Source organism: Bactrocera tryoni, unplaced genomic scaffold (genome assembly GCF_016617805.1).
Source record: "Bactrocera tryoni isolate S06 unplaced genomic scaffold, CSIRO_BtryS06_freeze2 scaffold_25, whole genome shotgun sequence".
In the NCBI taxonomy this organism is placed as follows: Eukaryota; Metazoa; Arthropoda; class Insecta; order Diptera; family Tephritidae; genus Bactrocera; species Bactrocera tryoni.
In genome coordinates this window covers 23,980,785-24,001,161 of record NW_024395977.1, presented here as the reverse complement: position 1 = coordinate 24,001,161, position 20,377 = coordinate 23,980,785, and the positions used below count along the sequence as shown (strand labels likewise).

The following is a 20,377-nucleotide window of genomic DNA, read 5'->3' as shown; positions in this document are numbered from 1 at the left end:
TGCGTGCGCTCCGAGGTCCTAACATCGACTCGGACCACTATCTTGTTGCAGCCAAGATTCGCACCCGCCTCTGAGCAGCAAAAAACGCGCTCCACCAAACACAAGGAAGGTTCGACGTCGAGAAGCTGCAATCACAACAGACAGCCAAACGATTTTCTACTCGGCTTGCACTCCTGCTCTCTGAGAGCACTCGTCAACAACTCGATGTAAGGGAACTGTGGGACGGCATTTAAAACTCCTTACGTACAGCTGCAACCGAAACCATTGGTTTTCGGAAAGTGCAAAAGAACAGCTGGTACGACGAAGAGTGCCGTGTCGCAGAGGAGAGAAAACAGGCTGCCTGCCTCGCAACGTTACGATCGACCACTACACGTGCGGGATGGGATAGATACCGAGAGTTGAAGAGGGAAGCAAGACGCATTTGCAGACAGAAAAAGAAAGAGGCAGAAATGCGTGAGTACGAAGAGCTTGATTAGCTGGCCGACAGGGGTAATGCTCGAAAATTCTAAGAAAAAATGCGGCGGCTTACAGAAGGTTTCAAGACCGGATCATACTCTTGTAGAACCCCCAAAGGTGATTTAGTCACTGATGCCCAGAGCATACTTAAATTATGGAGGGAACACTTCTCCAGCCTGCTGAATGGCAGTGAACGCACAACACCAGGAGAAGGAGAACCCGATTCCCCAATCGATGACGATGGAGCAGACGTTCCATTACCCGACCATGAAGAAGTTCGAATAGCAATTGCGCGCCTGAAGAACAACAAAGCGGCAGGGGCCGACGGATTGCCGGCCGAGCTATTCAAACACGGCGGCGAAGAACTGATAAGGTGCATGCATCAGCTTCTTTGTAAAATATGGTCGGACGAAAGCATGCCCAACGATTGGAATTTAAGTGTGTTATGCCCAATCCATAAAAAAGGAGACCCCACAATCTGCGCCAACTACCGTGGGATTAGCCTCCTCAACATCGTATATAAGGTTTTATCGAGCGTATTGTGTGAAAGATTAAAGCCCTCCGTCAACAAACTGATTGGACCTTATCAGTGTGGATTTAGACCTGGCAAATCAACAACCGACCAGATATTCACCATGCGTCAAATCTTGGAAAAGACCCGTGAAAGGAGAATCGACACACACCACCTCTTCGTCGATTTCAAAGCTGCTTTCGACAGCACGAAAAGGAGCTGCCTTTATGCAGCGATGTCTGAATTTAGTATCCGCGCAAAACTAATACGGCTGTGTAAGCTAACGTTGAGCAACACCAAAAGCTCCGTCAGAATCGGGAAGGACCTCTCCGAGCCGTTCGATACCAAACGAGGTTTCAGACAAGGTGATTCCCTATCGTGCGACTTTTTCAACCTGCTTCTGGAGAAAATAGTTCGAGCCGCAGAACTAAATAGAGAAGGTACCATCTTCTACAACAGTATACAACTCCTGGCGTATGCCGATGATATTGATATCACCCGAAGGACTTTCCCAACATTATTTTTTATAATTAAAAGGCTGATTTATGATCTCAATTTTCATAATTTTATAAATAAAATATGTTTTTTCATAAGGTTAATGTTGTATTTTTTTATTATGAAATTTGTAGGAAAAGTATTCTTCTAGTTCTGTTTGATGTTTGGATTACTCTAAAGCGTAAATGTTCATTAAAAAAAGCACACTACTATATTTGCATTACATGTTTATTCAATACCAGTTCCAACAATATGAAATCATTTTTTTATAAAATATATAAAATATTTTTATGTAAAGTGAACCACTGACCAATAATCACCACCACCATAACCGATGTTTAATTTAAATTTGCAAATCCCATTTCCTTTCCCTGAGTAATATTAAATTTGTAAGAAATACTTACTTGGTAGGTTCATTTTCCGTTTTTCCATTCTTATTTTTTGAAACAACAGCAATACTTGGTGGATTATATTTAACAATGCGATGCTCAGTTTTGTTCTTAATTTCAGATAAAAAAGCATACTTTTCCTTTAAGCTCTTTGGTACTTTACAAGGTTTCCGTTCTGGGTTTTTTAAAATATTCGAACATTTCGTCCATTCCGTTAATTGGCCATTGCATAAATAACCTGATTTGCTAAATAATATCTCACAACTCTTACATTGAGGACATGGCAACAATGATCCAAAAGTCAACATATCTGCTAACTGATTTAACATTCTTTCCGAATCTCCGTTTGCAGGTTTTTGATTATTGTATTCCAGCAAGTAAATAATATCTTTTTTATGCATTTGGTTTACTACCAGATCACGAAGTTTAAATAACCGTTTTGACTGATTTTCTATTTGCTTATTCATGATTTCTTCTTCTATTTTGACATCTGGCTCAATTTTAACCTTTTTAATATTGCAGGCACTCCCGGCATCAATAGCCCTATTATAAATAAATAAATATATTTTCATACTTCAACTTCCTAAAAAAAAAGCTTTGTTTACTTACGGTAGCAGTTTAAGGATAGTAGTTTGATCATCCCTTTTCAAACCTTTGAATCCCGGTACACAGTCACCGCTTCCAAACCAACCAAGTTCACTACGTAACTGAACAAAGCATTCTACATGATGCCACAAAGGCTGACCTCCATATTTCATTCCAACTTCTGTATCATATACTGTTTTTTTAATCCGTACTTGATCCTTTAAAATTTTTTGTTCACATCCACGGCACGTTGCCCTACTTGTCTTAGCGTACTCGATTCCAAAATCTTTAAGAGCATTCACTTCTGCAGTACCGCGTTTTTTTCCTTTTTTAGCACTACTACCAGCTGATACTTCGGAAGATTTTTCTGAAAGTACAATTGACATTTAATATAAATAAAGGAAAAAAAAATTACATTAAAGTAGTTTTAAATAAGATTCAACTAACAATTACAACATCATTAGACATACACACAGCAAAAACATTAACAAATGTTGAAAATTGAAGATTTCAAGCAGCTCAAATTCGACATTTGACAGGGCTGCAGAGAGAAAAACCCGTTCATACAGAAATTTTCCCAATACTTCATAAATTGTATAAACCCTTTTATAAGTTCAAGGTTTTTAAAGAATAATTCAAATACGACGTAGTGTTTTATGCTCTTATCACACTGGGTGTAACAGGTTTATTTTGTACGATTTTCAAAATCAATAATGTATAAATCAGTTCATTTATCGGGCATATGTATGAATTCAGATGTATACATAAATGTTAAGCTAAAAATATTGCGTGTAACATAAGTTACATCGTTGTGAACACCCCCGCTTTGAAAAAATGGGCTCACTTCCACGAATCCAGCTGATTGGCTCATCAGAAAAAAATAATTGGTGACGTTTTAATTTGTAAGCGTAAGCCCTAATGCAAGGAATAGGTTATTATCAAATGAATATGTCTAAAAATAGACCTGGCAATAGTATCTATTTGTATCAAAAATGGGGTGAATTGGGTAAATACTTCCCTGAGCCCAACATATATGTATAATATAAAAATTTTCGAACTGCCGGGTGACTCTATGCTGCATACAAGGTGCGTTCCAAAGTAAGCAGGACTTTTTGATTATAACGCCCCCTGGTGGCACCATCTATATGTTAGATCTGCTATCTTTATCGATTGTCCAGTGGGAATTTCATGACATTCCATCGATTGGAAGTGAAGTTATTGCGTTTGAGGTGCCAGTATGTTTGTGTTATCGGTGCAAAAATGAGCTTCGAACAAAGAACCAACATTAAATTTTGTTTTAAAATTGGTAAAACTCTTACTGAAACGTTTCAATTTATGAAACAAGTTTATGACGATGATTGCCTATCCCGTAGCAGAGTGCACGAGTGGGAATTGAACAGCTCCAAAACATCGATTTATCGCATTTTGACGGAACAGTTGAGCTTACGAAAGGTGTGTGCACGGTTTGTTCCGCACAAATTGACTGACGACCAAAAACTGCGTCTCATCGATCGACGCTTGTGACCGATTATTTTACCAAAAATCACATTTTAACCATTAACCACTCCCCGTATTCACCTGATATGGCACCGTGCGACTTCTTCCTTTTCGCAAAAATGCATTTGCACATGAAAGGAAAGCGTTATGCAGAAGTAGAGGCTATTCAAAAGGCTTGCACCGGCATACTGGCGGCTATACCGGCCAACGAGCTAAAACACTCGTTCGACATGCTTTTGGACCGTGAAAAAAGCTGTATTGAAGCAGGAGACTATTTTGAATAAAATAAATTGATTTTGCCGAAAACCCATTTGTTCTGTTTTTTTTAAGTCCTGTTTACTTTGGAAAGCACCTTGTATATCAGCCAATATTTTAGTTATATCTATGAAAATTACAAAGCGTGTTTTGCTAAAATAAACTTTAAACTTTTTATTTCGTATTAATTAAGAACTGTATGCAAAAATAAAAACAAAAATAAGAAACCCTTCACTTGATCAAAAGTTATACGTGCTTTTCTTTTACCGCGCAGCAATAAATATGTTCACTTCGAATAAATACATATTATAGAGAGTTATGCACTGTGAAAATAATATCTTATAACTGGCGAACTACCAGAAGTTATTGCGTTTGAGCTTCAGTAAGAAAAAGAAGCACTACCATAAGAGAGGACCGTGCTATCCTAAGTCCATGTTTAAAAAACCCATCTAAAAACGCAGCCGAGATTAAAGCAGAGTTGCAGTAATTACCTGGTAGACATATAATTTGTGACCTGAAACCATGATATGATTTCCTGAAGTCAAGTCTGAAAACAAAATTTTTTTATCACCCACAGATATTCTGTAACCTGCGGCTTTAGATTTTACAATACATAAAATTTCATTATATTGCATCATCTCATATTTTCATACCATCAGGGATTTATCCGGTTTAGACCGATTCTGTCTGCTTGTTTGAAGTAAACAGCGTATTTTACGAGCATTTTATTTTACAAAATTTATGACTAACGGTGTCCGAATCGGTTACGTATTCTATGTTTGGATAGCAAAGCGTTTTTGAGTTCATTCTCTTACGTTTTTGAAATTACCGTATTTAAGATTTTTATGTACAATACCTAGGCAGTGCGTGAATAGTGCCAACAGTTTGATTAAAAGGTTCAAATCGTAAAATGTCCTTTGAAATGCCAATGGTTTGGAGAGAATCTAAAGACCATATTACAGACTTATATTTTTGTCTCACGAATATTAAAAGTAATTTACCATCAGCTTTAAGACCTGTCAAACACAGTGAACAACTTCCTATTCCAAAAGCACCAGAATCTTGGAATCTCGATGAAGAACTAGCTCTTCAAGTGATGTTACAGAAACCGTTATGTTACAGGATGATCAAAAGTGCCGCATCTAATTTCACAGGGTGAACTTAATGACTTAGTTCGAGATCTAAGCCTTTCAAAATCATAGTCCAAACTTTTAGCATCCAGACTAAAAGATTGTAACCTCTTCCAAAGTGATGTAAATATTACTTTTTACAGAAAAAGGCAGAAAGACCTAACCAATTGCTTTCTTCAAAAAGGGAATCTAGTATACTGTTCAGAAGTTAACCTTTTGTTTAACGCACTAGGACAGAAATATGATCTACGTGATTGGCGTCTATTCATTGATTCCTCTAAACTTAGTTTAAAGACGGTATTGGTTCATAACGATAACAAATATTCATCTGCGCGCTTAGTTCATGCGGTTCATATGACCGAATCATATGAAAATATGAGAGTTTTTTTAGAGCACATCCGTTATCATGATTATGGTTGGGCAATATGTGGAGACCTAAAAGTAATAGCCCTTCTTCTTTTAGGAATGCAACTAGGATATACGAAATATTTTTGCTTTCTTTAGCGAATGGGACAGAGAGACTGTACAGAAGCAGTGGCCAGTACGTCAGGCAGTCACTCAGGGACAAAAAACGTTACCAGTGAACCTCTAATTGATCCCAAACAGATATTACTAACACCTTAGCATAGAATTGTTAAATTGAGTTTAATGAAGAATTTTGTTAAGGCAATGGACATAAATGCAAGAGGGTTCTTGTATCTGAAACAAAAATTTCCAAATAAGAGAACTAATGAAAAATAAAACATTTGAGAAAATGCTCAATGAAACTGAAATACGAGCAGAGTGTCTTTGAAAGCGTTGTTAAACATTTTCTTGGAAATTTAAAAGCTGAAATAAAAAAATGGGTTGCAATATGTCCTTAAAATTCACTTTCTGGACTCCCGTCCGGAAACTTAGGGTCCTAAGGTGACGAACATGGAGACGGTTCAACCAAGACATTTCTGCTATGGAGAAACGGTACCAAGGTAAGTGGAGTGCCAGTTTGCTTGACGATTACTGCTGGACATTGTTAAGGGATACTCCAAAAACAAAATATCGCCGAAACCCATCGAAAGTAATATTTTAAGGTTAATAAAATAATATAACAATAATATATTTATCGCTGTTTTCTTTTAACAAAAATCCTCATAGAAAAAAACTATAGGTGATAGAAGAACTCTGTAGCTTTTTTCTGCATATGTGACAATTTTTCCATAACAAACACTTTGTTTTGTTCATGTCACAAAAAACAAGTGTTATTTGTTGTATTCGGCTGAAAAATGGGAATGTTAAAACAATTGATAGAAAAGCGGTTTTTGGGCTAAAAATAAACTTAAGGGAGTCGGTATATTTACATCGATACGATTCGGAGTAGTTCAAAGATATTTCAAATAATAGCCGTCCATATGCAAGCCGGCTAGAAAACTTTGAAGTAAAGTCGTCTTTTAATTTTCAGAATTAGAGAACATAAACAAATTCTTATCATTGAAAATCGCTTTATTGTTTTTCAAAATATTCTCCATTAAGATCTATATACTTTTGCATGCGTTTGAACCAATCTTCGAAACACTTTTGTAACTCTGATTGAGGTTTCTTCAAAATATGCGTACTACACGCATCTACCGCCTCATTAGGTGTCGAAAAACATTGGCCTTTAAGTTTATATTGGGTAGTCAAAAAAGTATTTTTATCGTATTTTGTCAATAGATGTCGTTGCAGTCGTATATCTGGAATATGCTTATATGGAAAGGTAAGAAAAATAAATTCCCAAAAAAAAATATTTTCCGCTGTGTAAACATTTTCGAACAGTGATGTGAAAGCGTTTAATGATTTCCATGTTTAGTATAAACTGCGATGCTAAGTGATATTATATTATAAGCGATATTGACCACTCACGAATTATTACTTCTTAATATAATCATTTCATCTAATTCTTCACTATTTCATGGGATTTTACGTATCAACTTTAAACAGTCAATTTCGTCAAATCGAATACCGCCCTCTAAGCGAGATCTCAGATAAATCACTGCATGATCACCTGTACAATTTTGCTTTTTATAAACAGTCGATGCCCAACTCAGGATTAGTGGGAACATTCGTCTCTCAGCAGATCTACAGAAACGTAATTTGAATAATTGTGAGCGTCTCAATCACAATCTAGCAGATTTTGATAAAGAATTTGAGCTTTAAGAAAATAATCTACGATGAGACAGACTTTCATTTGAGTGGTGCGGTAAATAAAAAAAAACTGTCAAAACCACCTATTATTTATAAACAACTATTACATTTACCTAAAATAGGACAGTTTGGTGTTGTTTTTAGAATGGTGGAATCATCGGTCCGTACTTCTTTCGAAATGCAGCTGATGACACCGTTACTATCAATGGAGAGCGGTATAGATCGATGATAACCAACTTTTATGGCCCCAATTGGAAGAAATTTATCTTGCCTACTTCTAGTTCCAACAAAACGAGCCACACAGCACGTGCAACAACGAGTTTTTGCCAGAAAAGTTTGGAGATTCGATTATTTAAAAAAAATTGTGACCTTGAATGGCCCTTAAGAAGTTGTGATTTAACGCCATTAGAATACCATGGGCATTCCAAATACAAATATTTAGTTCGCTAATTTTTTATTCAGAAAACTTTACAACATTTGGTTTGAGCTTTGATTAAATTTTGAATCATATTTTGTATTGTAGACATAAGTTATGTTATACCTTGGACAGGATTCAAAATCGTACTTTCAACGCTTCCACTTGGTTTTGGGTTAACAGCTGCAGATAGTGTTGCCTTGTATTACATTTTAAACTCTGGTCAGTGATTTCAGCTGCATGCTGACGCATTTACTGCAAACGAGGCTCTTTGGCTTGCTCAGACCCTGATGATCGGATTTGATCGGCATACTGACGTATTTGTTCCAAATGAGCCACCCTAATTCTCACAATACTGGTCTTCAGGAATTGTGATTAATATGGAAACGAGTTCTTCTTATTCCCAAAACTTCCTTAATTTTTCGTAAGATGTAAAACGTCAACCAGAGGATCGGAATCCAACAGTTATATATACAGTTGAACTACATGAATATTGACTTCTCTTGCCAATTCAAGAGTTGAAGTTATGAAAGTTAAACGAAAAATATTAAATGGTTCCCCGAGGTTCATTAAGGTACAATCACAATCATATGGAGTAAAGTCACCCGGATGTTATATAGTCGTTATATGGGGGCTAGATCATGTATTTCCCCAATTTTATCCATTTTAGACACAAAAATACATATCAGTAAAATATGCTTTCTCATTTACAAGTCACCTGGAAGTTTAAAAATCGTGTTAGTTATATGGTAAGGGAAGTATTTACATGATTCAACCCATTTTTTACATACAGACAGGAAAAGATTATTTTTAAATTTCAATTATACTATATATCTTACACATTAACGGACTTGCATACCAGTGTCATCAAGATATCTGAATTTTTACTCAAATTACAGCTTGCACTGACGGACGGACAGATAGATAGACAACCACCTGGATTTCAACTTTTCTCGTCATCCTGATCACTTATATATATAGAACCCTATATCTATCTCGCTTAGTTTTAGGTGATACATACAACCGTTAGGTGAACAAAACTATTATACTCTGTAGCAACAGGTTGCAAGAGTATAAAAATGATCTGGACATCCAATGGAAGGAGATATCTGAACAGTTTTCATACACGACTGAGTCCATATCCGCATTATCCGCCATAACAAAAACATAACAGATTTTATCCTCGGTGATAAAGCTTTTCGACCCCGCAGGGTGGCTTTCGGCAATCAAGATACAAGCGACAAACCTCTTCGCTTAGAAAATTGGTCCCAGTTCGTAAACAATCTGAACGACATTTTTCAAATACAAATCCTACGATGGGAAAACTATTCCCCTCAACACAAAGTCAAATTATACGATTTCTGTGACGTCTCTAAGAAGGCATATTGTGCCCCTATATATGTTAAGCGACAACGCGATCACAAGCCCCTTACTAGTTGCAAAAGCAAATCTCAAATACTTGACTCAGCCACTTGGCGACACTTACCCAGTTTTCGCGCTACTTCAGCCGCAATATATCACGATTTACAGAATCAAATCCTATTGAAAAAATCTCTCCCTCTTACTTCTAAACCCATTCCTAGACACGAATGGTCGACTTGACAATTCAAGCCTAATGCCATCCCAAAATTATACCAAAGAGGTCTCGACTTGCCACATTACTCTTAAGTTCGTTCATCCACATATTAATGCTTCACACCGAGCAGGGAAGCTTTTATCCCCACCATGCGCTCCTCTTATCCCCACCATTCCGGCCATACCTGAGACGGGTGTGAAGTCGCTATCCTTATTATATCGAAGGAAAAGAATAAAAATTCTCCATCACGATTTCAGCCGCCGATAGAAAGAATATATGGATCTCCATAATCAACAATTAATATTACCGCAAGGCAATAAAATAATCAAATAAAAAAACGAGAAACACGCGAATTACAAACCGTTAAAAATTAACAAAGAAACTAACAAAAAAAAGTTCGATCACTACGACCACCCATTCATGCCACATATCGTGGCACGATCACCCATCTCACCCATAATCAAACAACTCCTTTATACAGATTAACATGGACGTGGCTACTACAATGACACCAACGTCAACCGATCGGTCGGCTACTAACGTGCGACGCACCGGGCCTAAACCTGGAATGTCCGGTCTCTCAATTGGGAAGGTGCTGCTATCCAGCTGGTTGATGCCCTCGTAAAAGTGAAAGCTGACATCACCGCCGTCCAAGAAGTGCAATGGATAGAACTGAGAGGAGTAGGTCCTTGGGGCATTTAAAGGAGCGCAAATTCGATTGTATTCGTGGTGAGAAAGAGACTCCGTCGTCGAGTCCTGGCATTCATTCCGGTGGATGAATTTCTAGCCGCAATCCGCATCAAAGCGAAGTTCTTCAACATATCGCTGATTTGCGCCCACGCCCCAACGGAAGACGAGGACTCCAGGGTGAGCAAACAAGGTATATTTCGCACAACGGTAGTAAATTCAGCCTCCATGATGAAACCTCCACAAATGGGTTGAAGCTGATCGACTTCGCCGGGCCCGAAATATGGTTATCTGTAGTACTAGATCCAAGCCTAGTAAAATTCATTTAAAAAGCTATCAGAACAGACAACCGAGCGATTTTCTGCGAAGCAAATTGGTCTGGTAGTGAACGAAGGCAAGGCGAAATATCTACTGCCATCAAACAAACAGTCGCGTGTTGGTTCCCACGTCACTTTTGACAGTAATAACTTCGAAGTCATCAATAAATTCGTCTATCTTGGCACCAGTATTAACACCAACAACAATGGCAGGCTCGAAATCCAACGTAGAATAACTCTTGCCAACAGGTGCAACATCGGACTGAGTTTATAAACAAACTCTTATTCACTTTAAAATTAAATAACTTCACCACATGCAACTGCGCGCTCATTACACAAATGTAGCTTTTTGCAATCAAAGCGACCACGAAGTTAACGGTGGTTTTTGTATTATTCGAAAAAAATTTAAATTCCTACATAAAGTAGTTTGTAAAAAGATTTAGACAGTGGAATAAATGGTTTATTATTTTTATTTTTAAATTTTTTTTTACTACAGGGGGACAAAAATGTTGGAAAAAGTGGGCGTGGCGTCTCCCTCTAATAAGTTTAATGTACATATCTTCTAAATCACTTAAGCTACAACAACAAATCTTATAAGAACCTCCACCGACATTGTGAAAATGGATGAAATCGGAGGATAAACCGCTTGCTCCCTATATAATGGTACTGTTCAAAACTACTAAACGCGCGTTAAATCAATAACTAAATAAGCTAGAGACATAACATTTTACCATCGAAATGGTATGAGAGAGCTTTATGGGGCTGGTGTGAAAATGGGACGATGTGCGTGACACCACCCACTTTTTGGTGAAGTCCCATATCACGGGACCCGTTCAACCGATTTCGACAAAATTTAGTTCGTGGCATTCTTCTGACATTATGAAAATCGACGAAATCGGACAAAAACCACACCTACTTCCCATATAACAGTTTTATTTTCCACTTGATTCGTTTAGTTTCCAGTACGGACATCAAAAAGCAATAAATATAGCGGGATAAAGCTCTGCACAAATAATGTCTTTGTATGTTCCCCCTTATGACCAAACTTGTTGAAATCCTATAAAAACACTTCAAGCCCCCAGGTACCGAATATTTAGACCCCTGTACCTATAGTTGACTTCTGATCGCAAATGTCGGTAAATGTGTGACATATATAACTAAAATTAAAGACAATCATTCTCTTATAAGGGTATGTCTGTATGTCAAATATGGGTTGAATCGACCAACACTTCTTTTATCCCCATTAACTTAATAAAAGGATTTTCGAACTTCGGAGCGCCTTTTGCCAATATGTGAGTTATCCTAATGAAAATGAGAGAGCGCGTTTTATTCATAACAGTGTGTCTTTGTGCCTAAAAGAGATAAATTTGAGCGAAAACTTTACCTAGCCCCCATATAGCTAATATCCGGATTTTCGAACATTCGGCTGACTTTACTGTATATGATTAGTCTCACGCCTTAGAGAATTTCCCTGCCTTTGATTCTTGGAAGTTGCAAGAGTATAAAATGTTCGGTTGCAGCCGAACTTAGTCCTTCCTTATTTATTATAACAAAGGTTTGTTGTAATTAAAATAATTTGATATGAACGTATCTGATGTTGAAAGAAACGGTTGTCAATTTGAAATCGAATGTCCCGATAATCATTCCCTGTGCAAATGAATATATTGCAGCGCGAGGGATGGGTGTCGAACGAAGCAAAAGTTAGTGTTTACGCTGCGCAGTGTGGAATCGAATGAGTCTGAGGTTTGTTGAGTGGGTTAGTGTACGGAGGAGTGAGTTCTGTTGGTGTTATGTTGAAGTATCATGGGCTGTGGTGTATACAGCTCTGTTTTGTTAGGGTGCGCCAGTTTTTCCCGGGTAGAGTGGGTGGAGGCTTTACTATGACTCTCGGTGACATATTTTCCAACTGTCACAACAAAATAATTATTATTATTTAGTATACGCTTGTTTTTCTGAAGTACATAAAGAAATCAGCAATTCTGGTGCCGAAACGTTCAGAAGTTTGGAAAAGGTCTTGAATGATAATTCTTTGTCGCTAGCAAGTATTTTTGATTGGTACAACTTATTCCATGCAGGTAAAGAACGCAGTTATTCAGAGTAATGGGTTTGCTACTAAATATTTAAATGAGTTAAGCCTCCACTTACCCGGGAAAAACTGGCGCACCCTAGCTAAACACAGCTCGATACACCACAGGCGATGACAGCACAACACAAAACTAATGCCACTCACCACACCTATTGACCGGCCCACTCAACAAAAAGGATGGACAACGTGATCACCAATATCAATTCGCTACCAACATTCGCTATATACGTTCGTTCTTTTTTATTGCGATCATACGCGCGGCGCCTCGTATATCCTCCTGCGATCCCTCAGCGGTCCGGTATGCAACTTGCGTGTCCACCCCCCGCTCCGTACGCCTACATACCTTCGTCGTCCAAGTATAATTTATTTTAATAAACATTACATTGAATGATTGTACATTTTAACCCGTGAGCATTTTTATTAAGGAATCGTGAAAGTGGTTGATACTTTTGTGTGCAAATTTGGGCAGCAAATTATTCATGGTCCTTCTTCAAGCCTCACAAGGCACTAGTGGAGAAACAAAACCAAAACAAACATATAAATACATATCTATGCGGTGAATAAAAACAAATTCAGTACAGTGAGGTGAAAAGGAGTGGCGAATAAACCAAAAAGTGCAGTGAGCCAAACAGGAAAAAAACATACCTATATATACTATGTATATATACATATGCATATATCGTTGGCTTAATATAAAAAAGGCGTATTTACATTTTTTTCGAAGTCGCTTTTTTAATGTATTCTGGTAGACCACTGTCAAATACTCCTCCCATAAAATACTCCTCATATAAAAAAAAGCCCTAACTCATTCGAAGTTTTTTTTGAAAGAAAAAAGCCCTAAGTCATTTTAAGTTGAATTTAAAATAGACATACAATCAAAGCCACAACAGAAATTGCACTACATTTTGTATCTATTCTTTTTCTTATTGTTTTGCTTTTGTATTTACTTTAAAAGAAAACGGGATTTCCCCGAGTTTGTCTAGCATAAGCATATTTTCTGTGCTACGTTCCGTTCGTCGGTACGTTTTTGTTTTTTGTGTCAGTTCAATTAACGTTTTTGTGTTGGAAACAGTTTTTTGATTGAAAGTTTTAATAACATGAATTGTGCAAAAGAAAATTCTGATTCAGATGGTGTTCCAAAAAGGAAAAATACTGCTAACAAATCCGAATGGAAACAAAATGTAAGTAAAAGAAAAAGAATGGAAGGCGTGGAATATTTGGGTATATCAAAAAAGAACTTTGTCTAAAAACCTTCTAGGCAATTAGGAGAGCCATGTTCATCACGATTTTGTGTAAAAAGTGCGGTGAAAAGTGTTCGACGTTTAATGAAAAAAGAAATTTTAAAGTTTGTTTTGGGAGATGTCCTGGGAGCAAAAGAGGCAGTATGTTGCAGGTCTTACAAGCTTTTATGAAACAAAAGGAAAACCTCTGAAAATTCGAGACGGAATCAGTCCATATCATATTTCTTGAGTCATAACTCAAAACGATTACAAGTGTGCCGTGAAATGTTTTATTCAACCCTAGGAGTAAAGGAAAAGATGGTTCGAAATTGGATTAGCAGCGCCGGTAAACACGGTACTCAATGCAGTCCCGATAAAGCTTTACTTTTGCGCAAAAATGCTAAGCGGTCATCAGTTATACATAGGTCAGCGCAAGAAAAACCGACGTGACTTTCTAAAAAAATGGCTAGAGGAGTTGCCAAAAATGGAGTCACATTATTGTCGAAAAGATAGCAAAAAGTTTTACTTCGAATAGGATTTTTCCTCATATCAGGAGATTTACAAGCTTTATGTCAACGAGTGTGAATAGTGAAAAGAAAATGGACGCCTAAAATTGTCGTACCCAATATTTACGCAATTAATAAAGGAATTAAATTATTCTATTTTTTAAGCCAAGAAAAGATCAGTGCAATTTATGCGTATCACATAAAGTTAATAATGTTTCCGATGAGCTATACGAAAAACATAGAGAAGAAATCGGAAAAATGCGTGCAGAAAAGCAAAACGATATCAAAAATGCTGAATCCGGACTATGTGCAGTATTCTGTATGGATGTGCAGGCAGTTAAATTAGTGCCTCAACTAAACGCGAGTGCTGCATATTATAAAATGAAGCTTCAACTACATAACTTTACTGTCTATAATATTGTAACGCATGAATCAGATAATTATGTGTGGAACGAAACAGTTGGAAATTTAGTCTCTTCCGTTTTTGCTACATGTATTATTAAGCACTTAAGGTATTTCCATGCTCGATCGCCTGAAACCCATCACATTATTATTTACTCGGATGGTTGCTTTCACCAAAATCGTAATACTGTTTTGTCTAACGCCTTGTTGAATTTTTCAAAGGAAAGCGAAATAACAATTGAACAGAAGTTTTTAATAAGTGGTCATACGCAAATGAAATGTGATGCATCGCATACCCTTATAGAGAGAAAAATAAATAAAAAACAAATAAACTTGCCGTCTCAATTTGTTCAACTCATTAAGGAATCTAGAAAAGTTCCAGCACCTCTACAAGCGCACCATTTGCATTATGATTATTTATGATTATTAAATTTCGAAAATATTTCAAAGATATACACATCAATACGACCAGGTGAATATTGCACACTGAAACAACTCTTTAGATATATATACTTAAGCTTTTCTTAAATTGCAGGCAGGGGCATTGGAGATCATACAGTAAGCATGCTTCGAGCCTTGGCGTATGACTCGTCAGGATCAATTTATTTTAAAACAAATGTAACGGATGAATATCAGTTACTCCCACAGAGATCGAGGTTTCCGATTGAAAATGTGTCCCCCGATTGTCTTTATAAAGAGAAAATAGCCATATCTAAAAAAAAGTGGGACCATTTGCAAGATCTAAAAAAATTTCTTCAAGCAGATTGCCACAGTTTTTATGATAATTTACCTTATAAAACCTAATTTGTTTACAGTATAATAACATCTGCCTTGAAATATATATTTTAGTTTTAATTATATATTTATTTTACTTCAAACATGAATTATTATATAAGTTTGTCCTAATTTTAACTTACGACAAAAAGCCCTAACTTAAATTTGTTTTCAAGAAAAATAATAACATAAAGCCCTATCTCAAATAACTTCAAAGAAATTAAAAATAATAACAAAATTATACCACAATTGAATTTGTTACCTGTTTTGAATAAAAATTGCAATAGAAATGTTTTTTGCATCTTAAGTTTTTAAGGTTTTATTCAGTTTTTTCCTTCTCCTGAAAAGTAACGAAGAGTGTAGATACGCCTTTTCTATATTAAGCCATCGATATATATATTAGGTGAAAAACTACGGTAGAAAAAAATATAGGTTTTTATACGTATATACAAAAAGAGTGAGCTGTCAGTTGACAGCTGGCAGATGTGAAACATCGAAATTATTTTATACAAGCAATAGGTTAAAAAGTACAGATTATGATAGGAACTAAATATGGTACACAATTAAAAGAATACAATATTATGAATTTTTTTCAGAAAATTATGACAGATAGTTTACTCAATAAACATTTATTTTCTTTAGATACAAAATCATCTATGTTGTTGTTACATATCTTGCAGTACATTCTCTCGGATTGTTGTTTATTTCCAACTGAAATTCTTCTTGGAGGAACGATATTAATGGCATTGATTCATTTTTTGCAAAATTAACATTGTGACCTGGTCTACGGAAAGGGGGCTTAGGTGTCAAAAAAAAGGAGAACAATTAATGAGATAACGAGAAACTGACGATTATTTTTAACAGCTTTTCCCAGAAAACTAGTTTTCGCACGTTAGCTCCCTTTTCGTAGACCAGGTCACATATATTAAAAAAATTAAATACATTACAATAGTGACAAATGTACATATATCGTATATTTTATCATTCAAAACTTATATTCACATGTATGATGACCATATGTGCTTATGTTCGCTTTCGCGAATTCAAATCATATTATCACTTATCAATTATAACATGTGCGCGCTGCTCATATGTACATAAATATGTATGTACATACATAAATATGCTCGCATGACATTGGCACACAAATAATGCGTACACAAACTTACATACAGATATGCGTTCACATGTAGATATGTCACCCGCAAAAATTACAAATATTGTTCTACAAAAACAACAATGGTTTCATGAAGCTATTTTCAATCATGAACTTGCTTCATTCAAAATTACATCTCCCCGATATTTTTCGCGACGATGAGCAAAAGCTAAAATCATGACAGAAAAATGTGACATACATATAAGTTTAAAATACATTATATTAGAATAAAATTGATTTTTCCATGGTTTATTTGTCGATTTTCAAGTCAAGATATGTATCAAAAAAAATATTCAATATTCCTCTGATTTATGTGTACAGTGATTACCGGTTAAGTAGTACTCCGCTTTAATGAAAATCATCCGTCTTAGCTGCATATATCTTGCTGCATCTCATGGTTAGTTTTTTGAAATACATAGAAATTATTGTTTTAAGTACCACTCGCTTAACCCTATTCATACCACGTAGTGACTTTGAGTCACTTTTTAAATTTAAACTGATGTACTTGTTGTAATATTTTTTAATTTTGGGCAAGATTTTATGTATTCGTTCAATCATAATTCACCTTTGAAAAAATAATTCATAATATTTTCCATAATACTTCCCATATAACAGTTTTATTTTCCACTTGATTCGTTTAGTTTCCAGTACGGACATCAAAAAGCAATAAATATAGCGGGATAAAGCTCTGCACAAATAATGTCTTTGTATGTTCCCCCTTATGACCAAACTTGTTGAAATCCTATAAAAACACTTCAAGCCCCCAGGTACCGAATATTTAGACCCCTGTACCTATAGTTGACTTCTGATCGCAAATGTCGGTAAATGTGTGACATATATAACTAAAATTAAAGACAATCATTCTCTTATAAGGGTATGTCTGTATGTCAAATATGGGTTGAATCGGACCAACACTTCTTTTATCCCCATTAACTTAATAAAAGGATTTTCGAACTTCGGAGCGCCTTTTGCCAATATGTGAGTTATCCTAATGAAAATGAGAGAGCGCGTTTTATTCATAACAGTGTGTCTTTGTGCCTAAAAGAGATAAATTTGAGCGAAAACTTTACCTAGCCCCCATATAGCTAATATCCGGATTTTCGAACATTCGGCTGACTTTACTGTATATGATTAGTCTCACGCCTTAGAGAATTTCCCTGCCTTTGATTCTTGGAAGTTGCAAGAGTATAAAATGTTCGGTTGCAGCCGAACTTAGTCCTTCCTTATTTATTATAACAAAGGTTTGTTGCAATTAAAATAATTTGATATGAACGTATCTGATGTTGAAAGAAACGGTTGTCAATTTGAAATCGAATGTCCCGATAATCATTCCCTGTGCAAATGAATATATTGCAGCGCGAGGGATGGGTGTCGAACGAAGCAAAAGTTAGTGTTTACGCTGCGCAGTGTGGAATCGAATGAGTCTGAGTTTTGTTGAGTGGGTTAGTGTACGGAGGAGTGAGTTCTGTTGGTGTTATGTTGAAGTATCATGGGCTGTGGTGTATACAGCTCTGTTTTGTTAGGGTGCGCCAGTTTTTCCCGGGTAGAGTGGGTGGAGGCTTTACTATGACTCTCGGTGACATATTTTCCAACTGTCACAACAAAATAATTATTATTATTTAGTATACGCTTGTTTTTCTGAAGTACATAAAGAAATCACAATTCTGGTGCCGAAACGTTCAGAAGTTTGGAAAAGGTCTTGAATGATAATTCTTTGTCGCTAGCAAGTATTTTTGATTGGTACAACTTATTCCATGCAGGTAAAGAACGCAGTTATTCAGAGTAATGGGTTTGCTACTAAATATTTAAATGAGTTAAGCCTCCACTCTACCCGGGAAAAACTGGCGCACCCTAGCTAAACACAGCTCGATACACCACAGGCGATGACAGCACAACACAAAACTAATGCCACTCACCACACCTATTGACCGGCCCACTCAACAAAAAGGATGGACAACGTGATCACCAATATCAATTCGCTACCAACATTCGCTATATACGTTCGTTCTTTTTTATTGCGATCATACGCGGCGCCTCGTATATCCCTCCTGCGATCCCTCAGCGGTCCGGTATGCAACTTGCGTCCACCCCGCTCCGTACGCCTACATACCTTCGTCGTCCAAGTATAATTTATTTTAATAAACATTACATTGAATGATTGTACATTTTAACCCGTGAGCATTTTTATTAAGGAATCGTGAAAGTGGTTGATACTTTTGTGTGCAAATTTGGGCAGCAAATTATTCATGGTCCTTCTTCAAGCCTCACAAGGCACTAGTGGAGAAACAAAAACCAAAACAAACATATAAATACATATCTATGCGGTGAATAAAAAACAAATTCAGTACAGTGAGGTGAAAAGGAGTGGCGAACAAACCAAAAAGTGCAGTGAGCCAAACAGGAAAAAAACATACCTATATACTATGTATATATACATATGCATATATATATATTAGGTGAAAAACTACGGTAGAAAAAATATAGGTTTTTATACGTATATACAAAAAAAAGAGTGAGCTGTCAGTTGACAGCTGGCAGATGTGAAACATCGAAATTATTTTATACAAGCAATAGGTTAAAAAGTACAGATTATGATAGGAACTAAATATGGTACACAATTAAAAGAATACAATATTATGAATTTTTTTCAGAAAATTATGACAGATAGTTTACTCAATAAACATTTATTTTCTTTAGATACAAAATCATCTATTGTTGTTACATATCTTGCAGTACATTCTCTCGGATTGTTGTTTATTTCCAACTGAAATTCTTCTTGGAGGAACGATATTAATGGCATTGATTCATTTTTTGCAAAATTAACATTGAAATCCCCAGCCAAAATCAATGGTAGTCAACAATGTGTACCAATATATTTACATATACATATGTAAGTATATATGAATGTATGAACATGCAGATCAATGCGCGCACATGTAATATATTGATAAGTGATAAAATCATGATTTGAATTTCTGAATGCAGGCATGCGTTTACATACATTTATATGAGCAGATAATAAGATTATGATATGAGCATGTGCAGAGACATAAGATTATTATGACAGAAGATGTTCATACATATGTATATATTATTGTTTGTTGTGATAAATCTAATTTCTATTAGTAAGAAAAATAAGTCAAAAATATTTATAGTATAGTATATTATGTAAAAATCAAATTAAATTATTAAATATGCAAGTCCAAATTGACTATAAATATTATTAAGCATGCATTCATACAAAATATCATCTCATATCAAAATTATTTTTACATGTCAATATAGAATTGCTGAAGGCAAAACACAAAAGCATACATACAGTTGTGTTCACGAAAATGTGCGACAGCACATAACACTCTAATCTTATTTCTGACATGTTCTATCTTGCAAATTAAACATTTCTACAATACTTTCGTAGAACAGAATATTGTTAACAAAAAAACACCAAAATGCCGTTATTTTTATTTTACGTTGCTTTCTGTATGGTATATTTCAATATTTGCACCAAAACTCTCTTGTTCATTAAAATAGTAGTGCTTGACGGGAATAGTTGGAAAAAATTTTATTTTTTTTTTTAATTTTAACTGACATCAGTAAGTGTATTAAAATAATATAGTAATTGTGTGATATAAATTTATTGAAACCGCTCTTTATTTCTGGTTTAGTCGGTTGAAAAAAAGCATTGCTCAATCAAAAAGCGAGAGTTAATAGTTAAGTTAAGAGATGAAGGCAAGACATATAAAGAAATCGAAGAAATGATTGG

The 20,377-nt window shown here is 35.8% G+C and overlaps 1 protein-coding gene across 2 annotated transcripts in view; it reads right to left on the bottom strand.

Moving 5' to 3' along the window:
• LOC120780301 (poly [ADP-ribose] polymerase) overlaps nt 1-20,377 on the bottom strand; it is an 86,064-nt gene that overhangs the window by 21,696 nt on the left and 43,991 nt on the right. For both annotated transcript variants that reach the window (XM_040112591.1, XM_040112593.1), the window contains exons 3-4: nt 2,461-2,803; nt 1,867-2,394 (exon numbers count right to left, since the gene is read on the bottom strand). In XM_040112591.1, the coding sequence (XP_039968525.1) occupies nt 1,867-2,394; nt 2,461-2,803 (871 nt within the window). The remainder of the gene's footprint in view (nt 1-1,866; nt 2,395-2,460; nt 2,804-20,377) is intronic.